The sequence below is a fragment of the Cydia pomonella genome, chromosome 5 (genome assembly GCF_033807575.1).
Source record: "Cydia pomonella isolate Wapato2018A chromosome 5, ilCydPomo1, whole genome shotgun sequence".
NCBI lineage: Eukaryota > Metazoa > Arthropoda > Insecta > Lepidoptera > Tortricidae > Cydia > Cydia pomonella.
The window spans coordinates 16,175,067-16,195,511 of NC_084707.1; the positions used below are offsets into that span (position 1 = coordinate 16,175,067).

Genomic DNA, 20,445 nt, shown 5'->3' on the forward strand with positions numbered 1-20,445 from the left:
TAGGTCGTGCCCCGTAAGATAGCGCCACTTTTTGATATATAACAAATTGAACAGATATCAGTGAAAGAATAATTAATAAAGTCAAATGACGTTCTAAAAGTTTTAATTATGTGTCGAAAGATGGCAGTAAAACACCGTACAAAATTTTCTTTGACAATACACCTCTATTTCAACTGGAAAGTTTCCCGACACCTTAAAAATAGCCATTGTTAAACCAGTACCAAAAACGGGAGACTTGACCGACCCTGGCCTATACCGGCCCATCGCCTTGTTGCCGACGATCTCAAAAATCTTTGAAATGGTTATGGCTACACGTCTGTCAGCTTTCTGTAATAAATACGAGATATTCGATGACAGTCAATTCGGCTTTAGGAAGAAAAGGTGTACAATATTAACTGTTAACAAATTTATGTATGATGTTATTAATATTATTGATAGTAAGAGTATGCATTAGGGCTTTTACTTGATATGAGTAAAGCCTATGACCGAGTACAACATAATATACTTCTAAATAAATTGTATGGCATAGGAATCCGTGGAACAGCTCATGACTGGTTCAAGTCATATTTAACAAATAGGATACAATATGTCGAAATAGACTATTTTAACAAAACAACAAACTCTCTTTGTAAAGTAATGTCACAAAAAAGATATATAACTTGCTCTATTCCACAGGGCAGTGTTTTAGGCTGCATCCTATTCTTAATTTATATAAACGACCTGGCAAAAATAATAAACACCGAATATACTAAAAGTTTCCTATATGCCGACGATATTTCTATAGTATTCTCTTGTTTAAACAGTAACGATCTAACTCATAAATTAAATAATATTTTTGATACCGTAATACAATGGCTCAGCGACCATAATCTACAACTAAATCTAAAAAAGACAAATTTAATTCAATTCCGACCCCATCAGCGGAGTCCATTAAATGTTAATTTTACTTACCTAGACAACCCAATTCGACCAATAAAGAACTGCAATCTCCTCGGTATAATTATTGACGAAAACATTAATTGGAAAACACACATAGATAAAATTAGTTTTAAAATATCACGCTTTGCTTATGCCCTCAGAAATATTAAAAAAAACCTCAGATTTAAAAACAGCTCTTAGTGCTTATCACGCATTTACACAGACATGGCTTCGATACGGGATCGTTTTGTGGGGAAACAGCACAAATAGTGTAGATTTGTTCATACTGCAAAAAAGGTGTATTAGAATATTAAGTAACATAAAAAATCAAGAAAGCTGCAGACCTTACTTTAAAAAATTAAATATTTTAACTTTGCCATCCCTTTACATCTTAGAAACATGCAAATTTGTACGAAAACATCCCGACCTATACATAAAAGCTAAAGACCGTCACTAGTAACTTGAACCTAAGATATCAAAACAAGATTGCCCTTCCTGCCAGTAATTTACAAATGAGTAATAAAAGTCCCTATAACATGTCTGTAAGAATTTTCAACAGTCTTCCTAAAGAAATAGCGATAGAATCAAAATATGATAAATTTGTAAATAGCTTGAAAACTTATTTAATAAATAATTGTTTCTATTCTTTACAAGAATATTTAGATGATAACAAATACCATAAATAGGCATATACTATAATTTTTTTTTTTGTGTATTCTGTAGTTTGTAGGTATGTTATAATTGTTTCGTGTTAGTGTTAGATAAAATTGCAATACCCTTACAGGGTGTCATATTGTGAAACATTATATCATTCATTAAGAACATCTGTATGAACACCAATGTGAAAGCAATAAACTTTATTATTATTTGTATCTCCGTTACAAACTCTCGGGTTTTTAAGCCCGGTCATTTATAAGGCGTGCGTGGGGATATAGATCCAACACGTAGAGGCCGTTTGGAGAGCATTGATGTCATGTAAAACGCCTGCTGGAACCCATTCATGTGTACATAAATAGATACCCATAAACCGGTTTCAGCAGGCATTGGAGGCTATTGCAGAAAAATGGAAAGAGTCCTGGTCTATGGTTTGAATTTGGGTGAAAAATAAGACTGGGCTATTGCTAAGAGTTCCGGACACCTGCCATAACATTGTGATATACAGTGTTATCAAGGCAAGCGGTGACTCGCCACTCGCTAGATGGGCACCTGATGCGCCATCGTTAAGACGGCCAGGCGCAACACCGGCGTGAGCGGCTCAGGGGTGTCGAGAGGTGTGCTGCGCTTTCTCCGAAGTTACTCGCGGCGTTATGCCCTTTAACACTTCCACCCCTGGAGCGTATAGCTCTAACGTCTCCCCTCTGGACGGCCAATTAAGGCAAGCCAGAGCTGAGAATCCTACGGGTCCCCTTGGGGTTCCACTCCGACCGACGAAGACACGCCGGAGACGGAGACCCTGACCGACTCTCTGGAGCACTCGGGTCCGTGGGGTCGTTACTCCCCAACAGCTCGCCACAAGCTGCCCTGCGGGCTTATTATTATTATTATTATTATTTCAAATTCTCTTTGCACTGACTATAAGCGGTCGCTCCCGCGGAAACGATCCCACTGTCTGTAGTCCCGAACCTTTATGCTATGGAAGAATGGAGGTACTTTATACGAAAAAGCAACAAACAATAAAATTTGTAATGTAGACCAAGCTAAGTTGGCAGTGATTTTTATAGCCCAGACTGTGCAAGTGTTATTTAAGGTCATAATTTCATAGTAGTTTTACGTCTAAAATAACACTTGCACAGTCTGGGCTGAGCTTGGTTTAATTCAATGGAAGATCGACCCAACGAGCATATAATCACTACGTTTTAGATCGACCCTTCGCGCCTACATTTTTAAAATTGTCCGCTTTTTTTACTGACAAAGCTGGCTTGCCAGTGTATTTATGACTTGTTATGGACCTGTTTCAAATTAAATCAAATAGAAAAATATGTAAAGAATCTAGAAAAAATATTTTGATTATGATAAGTTGACCATTAAAGAGATTTATCAAAAAAAAAAAAAAATCTTATTCCGCTCTTTGCTTATATGGCTTTTGTATTGTATGAAGGTATGGAACCTAAATACTGGCTTTACTCTTTGTATGGAACCCTCCATTATGCGTGGTCCGAACGGGACTTGGTTTTTTTAATATTGGATCTGAATATTTATATATTTGATGTGTTAGTTTATTGGTTTCTGAACACCTTCTTTATAGGCGCTGTAACTTTTACGTCAATGTCAATATTAATAAGAATGACCGGGGCAGTAGGACGGAATGTCATTTTGGTGATAAATATTATTTTATAACGTAGTATTTTAAGATTCCAAAATTTTATGTACAAAATGGAAACCAAAGTAGCGGTAGTCACCGGTGGAAATAGAGGCATCGGATTCGAGATCGTCAAGGGGCTATGTGCAAAGTTCGATGGTGCTGTGTACCTTACAGCTAGAGACGAAGAGAGAGGAAGACAAGCCGTTAAAAAGCTCGAAGAACTTGGCCTGAATGCGTTATTCCATGTCTTGGACGTTACCAATGAAGCGAGTGTTCAAGAGTTCGCCACATACGTTTCCACACATCACGCGGGCATAGATGTTCTTGTAAACAATGCTGGTATTCTTGATTTTGATAAATCTGTTTCATCCTATGAAGATGCAAAGAAACTTATGGATACGAACTTCTTTAGTTTATTAACTATATCAAGAATATTATATCCCCTTTTAAATAACAATGCTCGGATTATTAACATTAGCAGCGACTGGGGCTTGCTTTCCAATATTCGAAAACAGGTTTGGTTAGACACTTTAGTCAAGGATGACCTCACAGTTGAAGAGATTTTACAATTTGTTAATGATTTCTTACAAGCTGCAAAGAATGGTAAAAGTTCATTTGTTGCATTTGCGGGACATTATGGTGATTACAAAGTGTCTAAAGTAGCAATGTCAGCTTTAACCTTTGTTCAGCAAAGGCTCTTTAACGAGCAAGGCAAGGATGTAGCCATAAATTGTGTGCACCCTGGGTTTGTCAAGACTGATATGACAAAAGGAATGGGAGATTTCACCCCAGAGAGAGGAGCTCGCGCACCACTGTACCTGGCACTAGAGGCTCCCCCCACACAAAAAGGCACCTTTGTGTGGCATGATGGCCACCAAGTCAACTGGGATGATTAAGGATCAAATGGTTATATGATTGTTAGAGTTACAACCATGAAAATCCTGTGATAATAGTGTCACATACACTTTAAACAAGTACCTACTATAAATATAAAGAGTTTCCTTTTTTATGTTATGTTTTTATTTATACCTTGTACAAAAGTTTTTACAGTTTGGATGTTATGCTGAATTGTAATTTTATTCAAGTAATAAATGGAAAGTAAAATAGATATAGCAGTTTAAGATTATTTAGCATTTCCATGAAACAGATTATTGGAACAAAATGTAGCTTATTAGCTGATAAAAAGGTGCCTGCTTATCTGTTATACAAAGTTTGATAAACATGTACTTCTTGTTGGTGAGCTATAAATGGAGACATCATTAATTATATAGGTACATAACATTTCATATTCAAATGCAAGCTATCCAAAATGTAGTTATAAAAATTGCTAATTGAATGGCTTCCTAATTTCCTTTCCTAGTTTTAAATATTAGTAGATTTACATTAATAAAAGCAGAATATTAGCACAAACAGTTGAAACAATATTATGTACATTATATGTATGCAGGTAGGTTTTATTTTTTTCTACCAACCTACAAATATCTCAATAGGAACAAAGACTCAACTGGTAGTCTATTAGTTTTTATCTCATTGTCTGGTATACAAGACAACTATAGAACTGTACGCTGGGTCCACCATTTTGTATACAAGACACAAATTCAACTGCTCATTTGTTTCTTCATACATTTGCTTTCTAACCCTTATCTAGGCAAGGCCCAAAATATCTTATATTAAAAAAAAATACTTTTACAGTACATATGGTGCTACTTTACCGCACTAGTGCGAAAATTAGCATATTACGTTACTGTGTCGAACTTTTAAAGGGTCATATGTACTGTAAAACGTTGTACAATACATGTGCGAATAAGTAATTCGCAACTCGTGTCGATTTAAAACACTCCCTTCGGTCGTGTTTTAATTTATCGCCACTCGTTTCGAATTTACTATTTTTCGCACTTGTATCGTAATGTACTATTTTGTCACCTATTAAGCATAGGAGACTGTTAAAAATTAGGAAAAATCCAGGATTTTTCAGATTCGGAGAATCATATGTATCACTGTGGTACACATGGTGGAATTTTTTTATACTGTAGAAGTTCAAAAAACGCGTCAACAAAAAGTTGTGTAAGAAAGGAAAAGTAATTAAATAATTAAGAGTATTTTTTTTTACTGTGGGGGGCATATTTTGCCATAAATATAATTTTCCGCGCTACGGTTTACGGCGTAGCAAGAAGGCTGCATCTTACTTCTTTATATACAGTGTGTATTTTTGATATAACCGCAAACGTAAACTAGACGTAGGTTTTAGTGCTATAAAATGATTCTGAAAGATATTTTTAATTTATGTAGTCTTATCTACCAGAGCATAATTTTTTTCGAGCAGCAATGTATTTCGTACATTGTGACAGTTGTGACGTCGCGTCGTTAAATGCAGAGACTTGACATTTTGAGTTAAAACAAAGTAATGATATTGGGAGCGTGCACGACTGTCACGCAACCTAGTGTCCGCAATTCTAGGGGAAAACGTCAATTCACTGCATCTTATAAAACTACTCCAAAACTAAAAACTACTGAACGGATTTTCATACGACTTTCATCTATCAATAAAGTGATTCTTGAGGAAGGCTTAAGTATATAACTTGTTAAGGTTTTGTGTAAATTGTTTGAAATATAACGATGTTGTCGGAAAAAATCACGCCGGCCAGGAGCTTTAATCGAAAACACTGCCTAATCCGTTTGAGCTATAACAACACAATGTATGGTGGGGTTGTTTCTCATTCATAGGTCTATAAAAAAGTCCGCGATGTTAAATGTCTATCTTTTAAGGATAACTTACTATACATATTCCTAACTTCTAGAAAAAGATCACGTAATACGTGGCATTTGCAAAGCTATTTAGATGGATACATTATTAACAATTATCAAAATAAATACGTTAGTTATATTAAGCATTTCATATAGCTTACAATGGTCCCTTACACCATACAATTTAAATTAATATTTCAGGAGTTATCGTAAATCAAAGTTTCATTTTGAGCCATATAATTGTACGAAATGTTAAAGACGCTATCCGCTGTTAGTTCAAATTTTTACCACCTTATGCGCTGGGATTGGGATCGCTTTACTTACCCCCACCATGCACTTCGCACGGTCCCAATGAATTATTTATATGGAAAAATAAAAGTCGTCTGTTTTTAGGGTTCCGTAGCCAAATGGCAAAAAACGGAACCCTTATAAAATCGTCATGTCCGTTTCTGTCCGAATCGTCATGTCTGTTCGTCGTTTCTGTCCGTTTATGTCACAGCCACTTTTTTCCGAAACTATAAGAGCTATACTGTTCAAACTTGGTAAGTAGATGTATTCTATGAACCGCATTAAGATTTTCACACAAAACTAGAAAAAAAGCAATAAATTTTGGGGGTTCCCCATACTTAGAACTGAAACTCAAAAAATCTCTTTTCATCAAACCCATACGTGTGGGGTATCTATGGATAGGTCTTCAAAAATGATATTGCGGTTTCTAATATAATTTTCTTCTCAACTAAATAGTTTGCGCGGGAGACACTTCCAAAGTGGTAAAATTTGTGTAAAAATGTCATCCCAACTTTACGTCTAGGGATACCCGAAAAAATAGTTATTTTATATTTTTTATTAAACATTTCGATTTTCGCGGTAGGCCCCAGATGGTCAGATGTCAGACCGTAATTTGAATATACCTCACATAAAATCCAAATAGCACGTAGTATTTTTATAATTTGTATACCTAACAAAAAAACACTCGTCACTCTAAGCGCCGGCGCTGACTAATGAAACAATGTAACGATCATATATGCAATCAAATTTCTTCGCAAGTTTCTCACTCACACGCGACATCAAAGTTAATCCGTTATCGAAAATTTAACTTCGTTAATTAACGATTAGCGGATTACGAGTTAATGCCTAGCTATCACAATATGTACTATATAAACACTACTTTACTATCCGTTGCATCTCTTCTGGTGTCAAATAGTGGTACTAATAAATCTACTACTTGACGCTAGATGTCTACTATACGAAATAACCCGCGAAGTGGTAAGAAAATTATGACTTACAATATTATTTCCATAACAACCACAATATGATGTTTGCCTTTAGATGTGAATATGTTACATACGCCCCCGGTGTAACCAAGTAAGTCGGTGGTACATAGCAAATCTCATTATGGATTTTCCAATGCGTGTGCAGCAGTTTATAAGGTTTCAGTTCTCGTTAGCTGTCCTGCTTCCAATCTACATAATTGTATTACAAAATCGCGATGGCAGGGTAGTAAAGGGTACACAGAAGCCAGACTATTGCTGTGTGGACATACAGTGGAGGGAGGAGGGTCATGTATACAACATATGTAAACTATATAAGTACCGTTGAGTTAGCACCTACATACGAGGAGTATCTTTTGTACCAAAGTATATATAAGTTGATCAAGTGGGTCATTCAGAGTATATATCGTTTAATAATCCTTGATCCTGTGTATCTAAAATGATCTTTTTAATTAAGGTACCGTCGACTGTAATCGTTGCATTAAGACTTCTTATATCTTGACTCAACGAGCGAAAAATGTCGCGCGAGCGATAAGCGAAAGATGCCAAAATTGAACCACAAGCGTAGCGAGTGCTTCGAACGTGGAACCTTGAGCGTTGCGAGGGTACAAGGCACGAGGGTTAAAAGAATTTTGCCACCGAGTGAAACACAAAAATTTTCACAACACCAACGCAAGGAAAATATTAACTGTTAACTGTAGAATATCCAACAAAATCAAACCAAATCATTCAAAATCATCATTTAAATGTTAATCCTACTAACCAAAATAAGGAAACAAGTCAAAATTTGCATCAGATTAATTTGCCACACATGTGGATAAAATACGACTTTCTCATCAGTTTTTGAACAATCGAGAGAGCCTTCACCATCTGTACCCCTAGTGTAAATTTAGTCGATAACGAAACGTGACGTACGCGTTTGCGTTAAGTCTCATTTTGTATGGGTTTTTGAACAGCGCGCCAAGCGGGAAGTTTTGGAAAGTCAAAAATCTCATACAAAATGACACTTAACGCAAACGCGTACGTCACGTTTCGCTGTCGAAAATATTTACACTAGGGGTACAGGTGTGGTGACAAATTAAAATCGAGAAATTAATTATTGTTAATCATTGACATGACATGTCTCTGTGGAAGCAATTTGTCCTCTTCGTAATGTTTTTATGTAAGTAAATGGCGCGATATTCAAATTTTCTATGGGAGATAACCCTTAGTGCTCTTTTCTACTGATGGAAATTGCTTGACGGACTATATTTCAGATACTTAATTTATTCAGCTCGTCTATAATGACATTTACCGTGGCTATTTTAGTCTATTAAGCTCTCGTATGCCGAATCGCGGATCCGCGTACTATTTAATAAAAATTATCGCGGTACACGAAAATTTTTGTTCCGCCATTAGATAAAAATAAAAAATCTAAATTAATGACGTTAATGTGCATTGACATAAAAGACGGTGCCTTGCATTACATTTTGTATGTAAATCGCATTAAGTACAATATAGTCCTCTTGAGCTACTGCACCCGAAACGATTTTTTTTTTGCATTGGACAAATTTCACACAGGACTTTAATTTCTTATGTGGAAAGAAAAGAAAAAGATCGCAACAGAACTATTATAACCCTTGTATAATAGTTATGGTAAATATAAATAAATATATTATAAGGAGAAGGGCATTATTACATTTCATTTTTGGTACAAGCTTTTCTCGCTGACTGTACTTTTCTTACCACAGACAATTAATAAAGAAAAAAAAACCGGCCAAGAGCGAGTCGGATTCGCACAGGAAGGATTCCGTACCATTATCTATAAAAACGGTCACCCATCCAAGTACTCACCCCGCCCGACGCTGCTTAACTTCGGTGATTGGATGAGAACCTCGAGATTGGAAAGAAATATTTTTATTTCTGTTTTTAGTATTTGTTGTTATAGCGGCAACAGAAATACATAATCTGTAGAAGTTTCATCTGGCTAACTGTCACGGTTCATGAGATACAGCCTGGTGACAGACAGACGGTCGGACGGACAGCGGAGTCTCAGTAATAGGGTCCCGTTTGACCCTTTGGGTACGGAACCCTAAAAAAGGCGGTTGCGACTATTCTAAAAACCTCAAACACAATTAGGTTGCGTTGTTTCGTCACAGAGTTCCTGTCTCCATGATTAGACCAGTTCGATGGTAGGTACCATAATATTGCATGATATTGACAATAAATGTACGTATGCAAATTTTCAGCTCAATCGCTAATCGGGAAGTGGGTCAAATTTAGCTTTCAAGATTTGACCCACACTAACAAACAAACCAACAAATTAAGTACATACTAACAGGGAAAGTTAAATAAAAGCTTGTAAAAAGTAAAGTTACCGTGGGTTCTTCCTATATACTTTACTCTTTGGTTCAGCCAGTAGAATTTTGAAATTGCTTCTAAAAATTCGTAATTCATAAATAAAATCATAATCGTATTTTTGATTGAACTCATCGATTCCTATTTTTGTTTAAAGTAATTAGAATAACAATCCAAAAACAATGATATCCGCGATCCCGGGTACACACGCCTGTCTGCTCAGGCTGCGTAGCCAACGTGCCAATCGTTAACGCTCCGTGGCGTAGCGTAGTCATCTCTCTCTATTACTCTTTCATATTAGTGCTACAGTGCTGCAGTGACAGTTGCATTTAGTTCGCTATGGAGCGTTAACGATTGGCAGGTTGGCTACGCGCCCAGGGCCTAGCCAAGATTACAATCGTTTGCAGAAAACGAAACGAAACGCTATTGTCATCTTGGCTAAGCCCCGTGCTCAGCGAGCCATCAGTGAGCTGCGTTGGGAAATGGACCTGCCTAGTACAGTCAAGGTATTAAATATCGGCACGGATAAAGTGCCAAAAATATATATACTACGCCCTTATTGCCCATACATTAAGGAAGTGTGTACATATTTTTGGCACTTTGTTCGTATCGATATCAAATACCATGAATGTACCTAGCCAATAAAAGAAAATAGATTGATTGGACGACCTGTCTGGCCTAGTGGGTAGTGACTCTGCCTATGAAGCCGATGGTTCCGGGTTCTAATCCTGGTAGGGGCATTTATTCGTCTGATGAGTATGGATATTTGTTCCTGAGTTATGGATGTTTTCTATGTATTTAAGTATTTATAAATATGTATATATTATATATATCGTTGTCTAAGTACCCGCCACACAAGCCTTATTGGGTTTACTGTGGGACTTAGTCAATTAGTGTAATACTTAATGTCCTATAATATATATATTTTTTTGATGACATGCGTACATCGACAAACGCCAAACGAAAAGAAAAATGTATCGGGTTGACGGATGCTACGAAAAGTCACGTGACTAGAGTCAGACCAAGCGATTTTGATAGCCCAGTCTGTGCAAGTGTTAAGTAAACGTCATAATATCATAGAAGTTTGACGTTTAAAATAATATCTACGCTGTCTAGGCTGTCAAAGTCGCTGCCAACTTATCTTGGTCTGACTTTATTTCCCTACATTATTTAAATTTCGATTGCCGTTTTCTATTAACGCTTGTCATCTTGGCTAGGACCCCTGGCCGCGTAGCCAACGTGCCAATCGTTAACGCTCCGTAGCGTATCGTAGTCATCTCTCTTTATCACTCTTCCATAGAACAGGGATTGGAAACCGGTATTTTTTGTATGGGAACGAAAACGGTATTTTTTCGTTCTTTGTTAATTACTTCATTTCTAATTAGGCAATCTAATAATACGAAGTCGTTATCTGAAAACACAACTGAGTCCTACATTTAGAGTATAAAATAAACCGAAATATATGGTTATTTCGATGTTTTTGCAAAAAACCGGTTCCGATCCCTGCATAGAAGTGCGACAGTGACAGTTGCATTTCGTTCGCTGCTGAGAGTTAACGATTGGCACGTTGGCTACGCGGGCAGAACTCACAGCGCCTTGATCGTGTACTTCATACGTCAAACCTAGTATTTCTACCTACCTATCCAATGGCCGCATGTATTCATATTTTTTATATATTTTATTATGGCAACAAACAGTCATTACATCAAAAGATACAATAAATGGACTACGGAGAAGACAAACATTGCCGAATCGTATTGTAAGCAATCTACCAATTTGTTTTGTTATCAGTCCAATATATGATATTAAAAAATTCTTTTAGTGCTCCATCCTCACATTAAATCGATGTGTATCACGCGAGGGCCAGCGTATTTTGATTTCGTTACTACATTACTCGACAAAATGAAATGAAATGACACAACAAACACTAATATTAATTCGGAATGATCGTCGGAACGCGGTTAGGTGACGTACAACGCTGTTCAACGTCACTTTACCCATTATAATAGATTGTTTTTTTTATACAGGGTGTTTATTTAGTCACTTGCAATCATTTACAGGTCATGAATTTGAATATATAGGTCATACTGAGCAACTTTTACTAGGGGACCAACCCCGAAATCGCAAACAAAAATTGGGTCTTTCATTTGGCTGTCTGACCTTGACATTTTGTATGGGAGAGTAATAGTAAATTTCAATGCTAGTGCGGAAAGTATGTCATTACTTCACGAGTACCGAGATATCTTGCCACGAGCCGTAGGCGACGCACGCCGCACGTAAGTTCTAGAGAGCAGTTAGATTGGTAATTAGGTACCTATTGAAGTATTCTGTAGTTATGTTTGTTGGTGGTTAGTTTGTGTCTGCAATTTGTAGGTATTGGTACCGAATTTGGGCATTTTAATATGATATTAGGTTGGTAGGTATTTAGGATAAAACCTGCCACACAAATTACAGTTTATTTTCGTTTTTCATACATAACTCTGCATTGTATGTGTCACGCGTAGGAATTTCCATGAAATCAAATACGATTGCTGGTAAATATTCATATATTAAACTGGCCTAAACAAATTACAAGTTCTTTGAAAAAAATACACAAAAAACCAAATTGCGTGTAAGTAGCAAGTAAGTAGGTACCTATTCGTAACATCAACAGTAAGGATCGCCTCAAGAACTCAACGCAATATTCAGTACATGTATAGGTAGGTATACGATTGATTGATTGGCCAATGAATTGTTTGCGTTGAATCCTTGCGCAATGCCAAGAAAGTGTAGTAATAACAAAATTGAAGTAAATGGTCATCGCACTATTTAAAAATACAAGGAACATAATATTGTGTACGTGTATTCTTACTGAATTTCTAGAATACAAAAATATTTTTACAAATCAGAAGTTACATTTCAGGTGAGAGTGTTTTAATTTGAATGTAATTAATTGCAATGTACCTACACAAATGTACCAATAAATCTTGACACTGGTATATACGAGCTTTCGTAGCGGTTACTCTTTGGTGTTCTAGCCGTTATCTTCACCAATGTGCAGATTCAACGTGACGCCACACTTGCAATGAGAACACTCATTAAGGATAAAATTATACTTACTAGTTAAATTAACTTAAGCTTTAATTAACTTTAACAAAGAAGCGTATATTTAAACCATTGCATCAGGTGCTCGTTATTGCTAGCATAACGTATATTATAATTTATGATATAAAATATTTATCATCACTTTTTGAATTATACCAATATAATTTGCACTATTGTTTAATATAATATATAGGCACGGGCTCTAAAATAATGTAAAATATTACAGACGATAGTTATACCTATATACTATTAACAACTGCTCTGCCGTTTTCATTTCTTTTGTAGGGTCGTATCAATAAATCAGTGGCCAGTGACTAAAGATAAATCGTGCCTGCCTGTGCAAACGACCACTTTACAATACGTACCCGGTTATGCACATTCGTACGGTACAGCAGTCTTATATATTTAAATTTTAATCACCTAATAGCTACCTACTTACAATGTGATGTACCGGGTTTTTGTAACTAACTTTACAGAAAATTAAATTGGTGAATGTACGAAAATTGTACTGGTAGATAAATTATCACTATGCTTAGTTACCGACCTACTTATGGTATGATATGATTAACTTGTTTTAAGGTTAAATAAATGCGGCATGGTTTGGGTTTTTTAAAGTTTTTGTTCCAAATGTACTTGCTCGTCAGGTAGTGCAGGTGCTAAATATGCTTTTTTACGAAGTCTTATTGGTAACGAAGAAAAATAAAAACGGTAACAATACACAACATTCCTGAATGATCGTCTGTTCGTTTGCCTCCTGACCTCCTTTATCATAAAAAAAATCATATTTTACTGATAGTGGTAGGTGGTGGTGATATACGTTTAGTTGCCAGTTGCCACAGGCAAATTAACGGCAGGATATTCTGAGGGTCTACCGCGAACCACGTTCGGCGTGTTGCCTCCCTGTCACACTTACGTACTCATTTACAATTGCGACAGAGAGGTAACACGTCGAACGTGGTTCGCGGTAGGCCCACTGTAGTATTGAACTTTGAACTGGTTATTTACTTAATAAGACACTTGGTATAATTTAGGTAAGTTAGTACTTAATAATAAAGGCATAAAATAATCCGTTCGACATATCATAACAATGTTAATTCACAAAATCACATGAATTAGGTACACGTGGTGTACCCTACCTTAGATAAAATACTTGATGTAGAAAACGTATCGTAATTTTGACTGTTAGTTATATCTACTACATATTTAAATGCATAAATCATGATTGACTTTGACTACCGACTGATAATGGTAATCCTTACGTACTTAAATTCTTAAATGTATGTCAAACATTACAATAACTATTATTAGCACAAGTGTAAAGTAATAAGGCATAGATACAATACTTACTGACATCTTATTCTAAATAAATAAAGCGTTTCACACTGACCTAAACCTAAGACACTTTACTTTGGTTTTCAATAGACTATTCTTATATTAATGGTCTGCCTGCATGTCTGTGACAGGTTTCTGGTATGCACACTTAACATTAATTAACTTGTATGTACAACTTTTATCACGTTGACAAAGGACGGATTAATTGATTTCGGACAATTTGTTTGGGCAGCCTCTATTACTACAATGATTATGCTTATTTGTCACAAAATACCATAGTTTAAGTACAGTTGTTTAATAAATGCTTTTGTTTATTAATGTATTCCATGATTTGACGTGCAATAAACACGCCAGTTATTATCAGCAATAAATATTTAGGCGCTATATACCTAGGGTAACAACAATTGATATATATTACCAGCCTCGGATTCACAGAATCACATATCTTTTAACTAGGGACACAAAGTTAAACAACGATCGTTAGGTACAAATTTGTACTGTGTCAGTGCATGAATTACATATCATTTGCATTAGGTATTCAATGACTTAAAGATTCAAATCATAAATTTGATTAAGAAGTTCAATGCCGTCTTCATCTTTGGTCACTAAATAAACAAAGGAAATAGGTACCTAGTTGACAATGAAATATTCAACCGACTCGTCGTAGTTGTGGTAACAATATAAAGCATCTGCCCACTGCCGACGACTATTGGTGAGAAACGAGTAGCGGTGATGAATTGTGCCTATCTTCACTGGGCTTTCTTTTAGGAAAATGTAACTAGCCGCCGGCAGAGTGCACGACCGTGATCAACGATTATTATTTGCAATTCTTTTCTATGCGTTTTTGCACGATAAAGTAGTCGATCGCTAGTCGCTTTCTCGTCCCCATCCGGACATAAGTGCGATTGACTTAGAAATAGTAGAAAATTGCGATAACACAATAAAAATGTTTAAAATTTAGTTGGTGACAATAGGTGCGAGTGGTGTGGGTGATTCGTCGCCGTAGTAGCGGTAGCGAAGCGGCGCAGGCGGCGCGTCGGCGTCGGCGTGCTGCGAGTCGCGGTGCCGGCGCAGGTCCACCTTGCGCTGGAACGCTTTATCGCATAATCCGCACGAGAAGGGCTTGTAGCCGGTGTGCTTGCGCATGTGCGTGATCAAATTAGAGCTCTGGCTGAACGCCTTCGAGCACACCACGCACTTGTGGGGTTTCTCGCCTGCAACAAATGTTCTCTATATAAATATTCAATCGTAGGTATGTAAGTTATGAGTAAGTGTACAGTGTACATCGGCCACTATATATCTATACGAAACTCTATCGAAGATATTTTTCTAATAGCTCCGACTGCTTATAAACATAGCATGGGAAATACACTAAACTAGGAGCTTGATTTTTAATCATTTTAATTATTTACCAATACGAGCAGATATTAATCTAGAAATCTATGTACATGACTCGTCTTTGTCGGACTCTGTACCAGAGATTTTAGCAAAAAGATTTTGTATTTAGGTACCTAGGTATAATATTGCTTAAGCCAATATCTCTAGAAGTTGTCCATCGGAGTTAGATTCAGTAAGGTAATCCCAACGAGATAACGACTTGTGGATACGAAAAAGGTACCTGTTTAAACAGTAGATTAAACACAAAAAGTAGGAAGTACCTAATAAAGGCATTTTATGGTAATATCACTATCTTAATAAAACAGTTATTAAAGCTAAGTGTCCCATTTTCATATTGGAGATAGTAAATCAGAAACAGGTGCGTAATACGCGTTTTGAAATGATTTCGACTTGTATTTAATTATAACGTGCGTGGAGCCTACTGACGATGGCGTGCCATCACCTCGTAATTAGGCTTCTATAAGCAAACCACTACTTGTCATAATCATAGCCTCTTTTATTATTTATAGTGAAGTTCTCAAACTGATTTAATATGCAGAATCGTTAAAGGTACACTGACATTTATTAGTATTCGTTCGAAAAGTCAGCTGGAAAAAATACTAAAGAATCGATGATTGTATTGGGAAGGTAGTCAAAATCAATCTTTTAAAATAAGTACTTATCAAATGGTTGGTTTTAACCATTTGGTTTAAATCGTCTTCCAAGTTCTATAGTAAAATTAAGCTAGCTTGCTCAGTTTAAATCAGTAGTATAGCGATATGTTATGTGCTACCCACAACTCTGAACATGTTAACAAAATGAATAAAGTGTATTGTAAAGATAGAACAGGATTTAAGGTAGGTTTTTGCCGGTGGCTGGCCAGTTCGGAGCGCCACGTGAAGGCCTGTGAAGGCTGCGCGGCTAATTGCAGGCCGAGCCGCATTTTGGAATATTGATGATGAGGCATTTATCGGGAGGACGAGAGCCATGTAGGGCCGTTGTAAATCATTGGGAACAGAGCAGCGACGTGACGAGACGTCTCCGGCCAAGACAAATATGTCCGTCACATTTTTTAGGTAATTCGTCTTGTTGAGTTTACTGGAAGTTGTCAGTCCGTTATAAAAAACGCTCCTCTTTGATCGCTGCAGCTTCGATTGCGGTCGCGCACGTAGATAGCGCTAAGTGCCGGCTATAAATAAACCGCCACAACCAGTATAAGATTTATATAGGTTCAGCTAGTAGTTTTTGTAAGGGGTAGGTACCAATTCCTAGCTAATTAATGTAGAGTTGTATTTTTACAGTAGCCCATATTTGGAACATAAAATGAGTCTGAGTAAAGAACTTTCAAAAATGAACAACATGAATGATCGCTTAACGACTAACCTACCCATGTACCTATATATATATATATATATCTCTTTTTTAAGAGCTGTGCCTATGATACCATCCAGTTTTTAGGGTTCCGTAGCCAAATGGCAAAAAACGGAACCCTTATAGATTCGTCATGTCGGTCTGTCTGTCCGTTTATGTCACAGCCACTTTTTTCCGAAAGTATAAGAGCTATACTGTTCAAACTTGGTAAGTAGGTAGATGTATTCTATGAACCACATTAAGATTTTTACACAAAAATAGAAAAAAAAGTGGAAAAATGTGTGTCCCCCCCCCTGTAACTTCTAAAATAACAGAATGAAAAATCTAAAAAAATTATATGATATACATTACCATGCAAACTTCCACGGAAAATTGGTTTAAACGAGATCTAGTAAGTAGTTTTTTTTAATAAGTCATAAATGGTACGGAACCCTTCATGGGCGAGTCCGACTCGCACTTGGCCGCTTTTTTTATATGTAACCTGACATTAAACCAATTTAAAGAGCTTAGAGTGTTTCATTGCTGGACAAAGCCTGCCCTCTCTTTTTAGGGTTCCGTAGCCAAATGGCATAAAACGGAACCCTTATAGTTTCGCCATGTCCGTCTGTCTGTCTGTCTATCTGTCTGTCCGAGGCTTTGCTCCGTGGTCGTTAGTGCTAGAAAGCTGAAATTTGGCATGGATATATAAATCAATAAAGCCGACAAAGTCGTACAATAAAATCTAAAAAATAATTTTTTTTAGGGTACCTCCCCTACACGTAAAGTGGGGGTGAATTTTTTTTTTCGCTTCAACCCTAGAGTGTGGGGTATCGTTGAAAAGGTCTTTCAAAACTAATGGGGGTTTTCAAGAAACATTTTTTGATAAAGTGAATATATTCAGAGATAATCGCTCCGAAAGAAAAAAAAATGTGTCCCCCCCCCCCCTCTAACTTTTGAACCATAGGTCCAAAAAATATGAAAAAAATCGCGGAAGTAGAACTTATGAAAGACATTAAATGAAAACTATAGCAGACATGATCAGTTTAGCTGTTCTTGAGTTATCGCAAAAAGTTTTCCCTTCATAGTAAAAAGACTTACTTTAATTAGGTACTGATTATGCAAATTTGCCTATTTGTTTAACTCGGGTGAAAGGTACCGTTTCATCCCTTGGTTAACAATTTACTATACTTTAAGCTCCAGTTTAGCTTATTGTGACGGAAGAGTAACTACGGAACCCTACACTGAGCGTGGCCCGACATGCTCTTGGCTGGTTTTTTTATTTCTACTTATCCTAAGGACCGGTTAAATTAAATAATTAACAATATATATCCTTGTAATAATCTTTAAGTTGGTTACTAAACAACTCTTGTCGTTGTGTGGTTATTGGTCTTTGAAGATATTTATTCAATCGTTTATTAAGAAAACTATATATTTCTAAAAATGGATATTATTATAAAATATTATTAACGATTTCTATTAGGTATTTAATCAGTAGCTGGAAATATGATTACGATTTTACCATCTGAAATTTAAAGCATGACTGTCATTTATTTTGTGGCCCTAGTGAGTATAGTCTGTATGAATGAAGAAGGCTTAACGGCTGATCGCGAAGCGATACACCTTCAATTTAATGAACTTGTCTCGGAAGAGGCGCACTTCGGTCATTATCTCGTTCCCAACCGACTCGTTAAAAGCGATGAAAACGGTTGAATAATGGTTTGCTTTCGATTGTCGTTTTACTTATAAATTATGCATAATTAAATAATTAACAATATATATCCTTGTAATAACCTTTAAGTTGGTTACTAAACAGCTCTTGTCGTTGTGTGGTTATTGGTCTTTGAAAATATTTATTCAATCGTTTATTTAAATCATCGGAAGACTTAAGTATCTATTAGGAAAGTTTGAGTTGGAAATAACAGGGGAGGCGAAGTTGTAGTGACACTCGCGCTAAAGTGGGCTGTTATGCCTGTTATCGAATGTCACAGCTAGGCGGCGTACCTGATTGGTTAGTATTATGGAAGGTGGAGGTAAGGAATGTAATCTCCATGTACCAAAAAGTGTCATCTAAAAACCTTGACTAGGTGGCGCTACAATACCTAGAATACTTGAACAAAAAAATCAAATCATAGACAGCGCATTTCACTCTGTAAATAACGCATAGTTTCTTAGCTACTCTTGCGCTACTCTGGAAAGATTTGGAACTATTATTTATAGCAGACAGCTGGACACTTTTGCAACAGTTCTACCATAAGAGATTTCGGTCCTTTTAATTCCACACTCCATAGGTTAGTATATACATAATACCATAATTTATCATAGATTTTTTTTATACAATAAATATTTAATTTCATACATAATTATGACAATTAGTCTATTATTATTTGTGCGAATGAGGCCATAATCTCGTAGCTACCTAAAAATAACTGAAATATAAGCCTAATACGGTGTGGTGTATGTGAAGTCTCCAACCCGCATAGGGTCAGCGTGGGGACTATAGCCAAAACCCTCTCGCGCATGAGACGAGGCTTGTGCCCAGCAGGGGGACGTATATAGGCTAAAATATTATTTTAAGCCTAATAGTCTAAGGTATAAGAGAAATATACTCTCATCTGTTATTATGAGTGATAAGAAATAAATTATACCTAGATAATATTCACATTGACACATTGCAAATAGGTTACCCAGTTAAATTGCGTACGGCCTTTTTTTTGTTATTTCATATTTTATTCTTAATATAACTGTAAAAGGATGTCTTAATAAAAAAAATGGTCCTATATTCAGTAGAAGGTTTCATTTAGTTAAAGCTTTTGATACTTTGATTAAGTTGAAGTTGAACAGAAGTGGAGGCGCCATAATTTGAATAGTTGGTCTAAGTTGTTTCAAACTACGAAATTGCTCTGTGTTTTTGCCATTATTGAATACGTAAGTAAGGGTCTATGCGTCTTCATAGGAAAGTATCACTATCATTAAATTAATTGACTTTTTCCATCCATGCTGTGTAATATATGTAGTAAGTAAACTTGCCATATGAGTAACTCGCGTTTGCTCGCGTTCCTTAAAAATAACACGTACTTAGAAGTCGTACAACATATACTATATATAGATGGACCAAGCGTGCTACATGGCAATGACAAAGTCTGTCAATGTCATCATAAATGTAAAATTTCATCATAAACAGCAAAGTTAGCTTAGACTAGGGTTACTCGACGTCAAGAATTTTGGCCGTTTGTCAAGAATGCGGCCGGAATACAAAAAGCGGCCAAGTGCGAGTCGGACTCGCGCATGAAGGGTTCCGTACAATTTAAGACGTATTAAAAAAAAATCTTCTTACTAGATCTTGTTCAACATTTTACCACTTTGGACACACATTTTACCACTTTGGAAGTGTCTCTCGCGCAAACTATTCAGTTTAGAAAAAAATGATATTAGGAACCTAACTATCATTTTTGAAGACCTATCCATACATACCTTACACGTATATGTTTGATGAAAAAATTTTTTTTTTATTTTATGACGTATTAAAAAAAAACTACTCACTAGATCTCGTTCAAAACAATTTTCGGTGGAAGTTTGCATAGTAATGTATATCATATATTTTTTTTAGATTTTTCATTCTGTTATTTTAGAAGTTACAGGGGGGGGGGACACACTTTTTTTCACTTTGGAAGGTTCTCTCGCGCAAACTATTCAGTTTAGAAAAAAATGATATTAGAAACATTAATATCA

The 20,445-nt window shown here is 36.3% G+C and overlaps 2 protein-coding genes across 3 annotated transcripts in view; one reads left to right on the top strand and one right to left on the bottom strand.

Annotated features, from left to right (window-relative positions):
- Positions 1–3,106: 3,106 nt before the first annotated feature.
- Positions 3,107–4,229, top strand: LOC133517815 (carbonyl reductase [NADPH] 1-like). Its single transcript, XM_061851246.1, has one exon. It carries the CDS (start codon positions 3,283–3,285, stop codon positions 4,114–4,116), a length of 834 nt encoding a protein of 277 aa, XP_061707230.1. The 5' UTR covers positions 3,107–3,282; the 3' UTR covers positions 4,117–4,229.
- A 7,872-nt stretch (positions 4,230–12,101) lies between these two features.
- LOC133517816 (fez family zinc finger protein erm-like) overlaps positions 12,102–20,445 on the bottom strand; it is a 30,784-nt gene continuing 22,440 nt past the window's right edge. For both annotated transcript variants that reach the window (XM_061851248.1, XM_061851247.1), the window contains one exon: positions 12,102–15,203. In XM_061851248.1, the coding sequence (XP_061707232.1) occupies positions 14,947–15,203 (257 nt within the window). In that variant the 3' untranslated portion in view covers positions 12,102–14,946. The remainder of the gene's footprint in view (positions 15,204–20,445) is intronic.

Excerpts from the sequence above, each read along its gene's own strand:
- LOC133517815 (XM_061851246.1), top strand. The coding sequence starts at position 3,283 with ATGTACAAAATGGAAACCAAAGTAGCGGTAGTCACCGGTGGAAATAGA.